Source organism: Trifolium pratense, linkage group LG3, assembly GCF_020283565.1.
Source record: "Trifolium pratense cultivar HEN17-A07 linkage group LG3, ARS_RC_1.1, whole genome shotgun sequence".
In the NCBI taxonomy this organism is placed as follows: Eukaryota; Viridiplantae; Streptophyta; class Magnoliopsida; order Fabales; family Fabaceae; genus Trifolium; species Trifolium pratense.
In genome coordinates this window covers 10,416,946-10,420,045 of record NC_060061.1, presented here as the reverse complement: position 1 = coordinate 10,420,045, position 3,100 = coordinate 10,416,946, and the positions used below count along the sequence as shown (strand labels likewise).

General features: G+C 30.1%; 1 protein-coding gene across 2 annotated transcripts; it reads left to right on the top strand.

The window, feature by feature from the left end:
- Positions 1–1,498: 1,498 nt before the first annotated feature.
- Positions 1,499–2,369, top strand: LOC123918370. 2 transcript variants are annotated; one of them, XM_045970394.1, is made up of 2 exons: positions 1,499–1,642; positions 2,040–2,369. In XM_045970394.1, exons 1-2 carry the CDS (start codon positions 1,562–1,564, stop codon positions 2,310–2,312), a joined length of 354 nt encoding a protein of 117 aa, XP_045826350.1. In that variant the 5' UTR covers positions 1,499–1,561; the 3' UTR covers positions 2,313–2,369. The 2 variants fall into 2 exon arrangements, with proteins under 2 accessions (XP_045826350.1, XP_045826349.1); XM_045970393.1 differs by having other exon boundaries at positions 2,037–2,369.
- Positions 2,370–3,100: the final 731 nt, after the last annotated feature.

Here is a 3,100-nt window from a genome sequence, read left to right as displayed (position 1 = left end):
ACCTAACAATTAATCTCTTCCTATGCAAATCTATACAGCTATATATTCCATATATATTAGTATAAACAAATTTAGTTCAAATATATTAATTATGCAATGAACTTAAAAAAAAAATTTGCTTATAAAATATTACGAAGGAGTCCATATAATTAACCTAAGTTTATGATATGATGTGATCATGATCATATGTAAAAATTGACGCAAATCACAATCAAATTTCTAATCAGTAAAGGGAACACGAGGGATTTAGGGGACAAGGACCCCAAAAAACCCCACTTAAAGGAGACAAATAATCAAATATCCCTTGAACTCCAATAATGCACCTTTTCCGCAGAAGTTCAGTTTCTACTTTCTATCCTACAAGGCTACAACAATAATTAACAATTAGGCTTTTTAGTCCTTTGTTGGTTTCATTTTAATACCTTAATTATTTGTTGTTTCATTTTGATGAAGGTGATAAATTTATGGGTTTGGTGATGAAATGAATGATGAATTTCTAGGTTTGGTAAAGAAGATGATAAAGGTTAACATTTTTTGATAAATTTTAACGGAAATGATTTATTTGGCAAACAGAGTTAATGTAAAATGCAATATTTATGCTTCTTTTTTGGCTCATAACAATAGAGTTGGAATTCGAATTTGCATATTATAGATGAAAATGAAGTTTTTGTACTCGCTAAAATTATGAATTACACCACTTAGTGAGGTCCACGATTTTGGTGAAGCGATCGACTTTCTTTCGGCATTTAAGTGGATTCATGAGTTAAACTTGGGACAGGTGGATTTCGAGCTAGACTCAAAGAAAGTTGTAGATAGCTTCTTCTCATCCAAAAATGATGTTCCAGAATTTTGGTGATATTATTAAAAATTGTAAACTTTTATTTTCATCATTTTATAAAAATGTAAGTGTCGAGTTTGTTATGAAACAAACAAATTAATGAGAGATTGCTCATTATGGTCACATCACTAGCTCGTTTTTAAATTTTGATTGATATTACCTTATTGTATTGAGCACATTTTGATTAATGAAATGTTATAAACAATTTTTCATTCTACCATTGCTCATTATCTTGACCGTTTGGAGGTGGATTGCGAGCTGAGACTTATCGCCTAGGTTTTATTTCTACCGTTGCGCCATCAATTTTGACTCGTGGAGTTGCTTTTTGGATTATGATGGGCCATTCACTTTTGATTCGAGATCGGGAGTTAGAGTCCAGATGTATCTTTATGGGTCGGGTTGATGGTTTTCTTTGGTGGTTTGAAGACTGCGGAGTATCTTCTAAGAATGGGATTATAAGTACCTCTATTAGGCCGTGTTAGTTTTTAGCTTTATTCATTGGTGATCCGCTTATATACGACATCATTGTTTTGTAGTTCCGCTTTTTCGGGTGGCTTATTTTTATCAATTCCAATAGCAAGAATCCAAGGCACAACACTCCATTGTTACCAACTATAAATACCATGCCAAAGTTAAAGTATTCTCACACTTCAACAACATTAACAAATCACAAGAGATTAAAAAAATAAATAAAAAAGCAGTAAATATATATAATACTAGAAGATGGTTTGCAAGGTGCAGAAAAGGGTATCACTGCGCAGAAGACTTCACATTATGCGATTCTTTAACAACTCCAACAACAATGTACAACATTCTAACTTTTCTTTTTATAATCTCCCATTGCTAATAATTTCTTTTACATGATTTCACATTTTTTTTCATAAAAAAATGAAAGAAAAATAAGTAATTATTAATAACAGTGACAAGAATATATTATTAGCCTATTGAATAATGTTAATAATAACAAAGTATCTTTATTTATTATTATTTTGAATTGACCGTGAGTTTGACATAATCACACCGTATAAAATGCACTTTAAAGTTTCAATAAGATGTCACTTAAATCCAAACATGCAAATAATCTTTTACTAATAAGCAAATAGACAAAACCATGCATATTATATAAATATTAAAATCCAAGTAAAAAAAAATAGCATGATATTGATGATTAATTATTCAATTGTTTTACAAAATTTAGCAGGAATATGTTAAAATAGAAAAAATAAGGGAAGGAACTTTTATGGTGAAGGTCACATGTGAGAAAGGAGGTGACAAGTTGGTTTCTATTTTGGAGGCTTTTGAAGAGATTTGTATGAATGTTGAGCAAGCAAGTGTTTCATGCGAAAATGGGTTTTCTATGGAAGCTATTATTGTGGCTGAGGATCAAAATGTTGATATTAGAGATGTTAATCAAGCACTTCTAAAAGCTATTGGAAAGCAGAGTGGTGAAAAGGCTTTAGAAGAGATTAATTGACAACTTTAGTAGTAATTTGTCAATTTTTTAAGTTCATTATAATTTGTTTGATTTCTTCTTGTGTACCTCAACAAGTCTTTACCTATTTCATGTTGTTTGTTCTTTTTTTCTCTACAAAACTCTCCCCTCCAAACTCAAAAAAAGCCTAAAAGTTTGGTTTAATGCAAAAAAGACAAACACCAAATATTACTTTTTGAGCTCTAAGATCTTTCACGTCTTGCACTATGGTATCATCCTTTTGCTCTAAATTGTTTTTATTTTTTTTGGTTAAATAATTTAGTGATTATAATAATTTAATTTTTATGGTGAATAAATGGATGTACCATAATTCGAACATCAATTTCTCTATATTAAATGTAATGTTCTTACTACCTAAATTATGAATTATGCTCACGGAATTTTTTGAGTATATATAAATTCTAGTAGACAATTTTTTTTTTTTACTAAAACACTAAATCCTATTTCGTTTTTTCTTTTCTTTTTACTCAAATACATTCCGATGTTTTCTCTCCCCACCCCCCGTGATTATTTTATACCTCCTGAATTTCTAATTTTGCCCTTGCAAAAAACTTCGGTTTATAGAAACCGAAGTTTTTTTTTGCCTTGAAAACAAATTTCGGTTTATAAAAACCGAAATTTACTCTGAATTTGTACTAAAAAAAATTCGATTTCTGCAAACCGAAGTTTTTTGTGAGGGCAAAATTGGAATATTGAGAGGTATAAAAGAATCACGGGGTGTGGAGAGAGAAAACATCATAGATTCCTATTTGTACAACTATTTGTTCTCA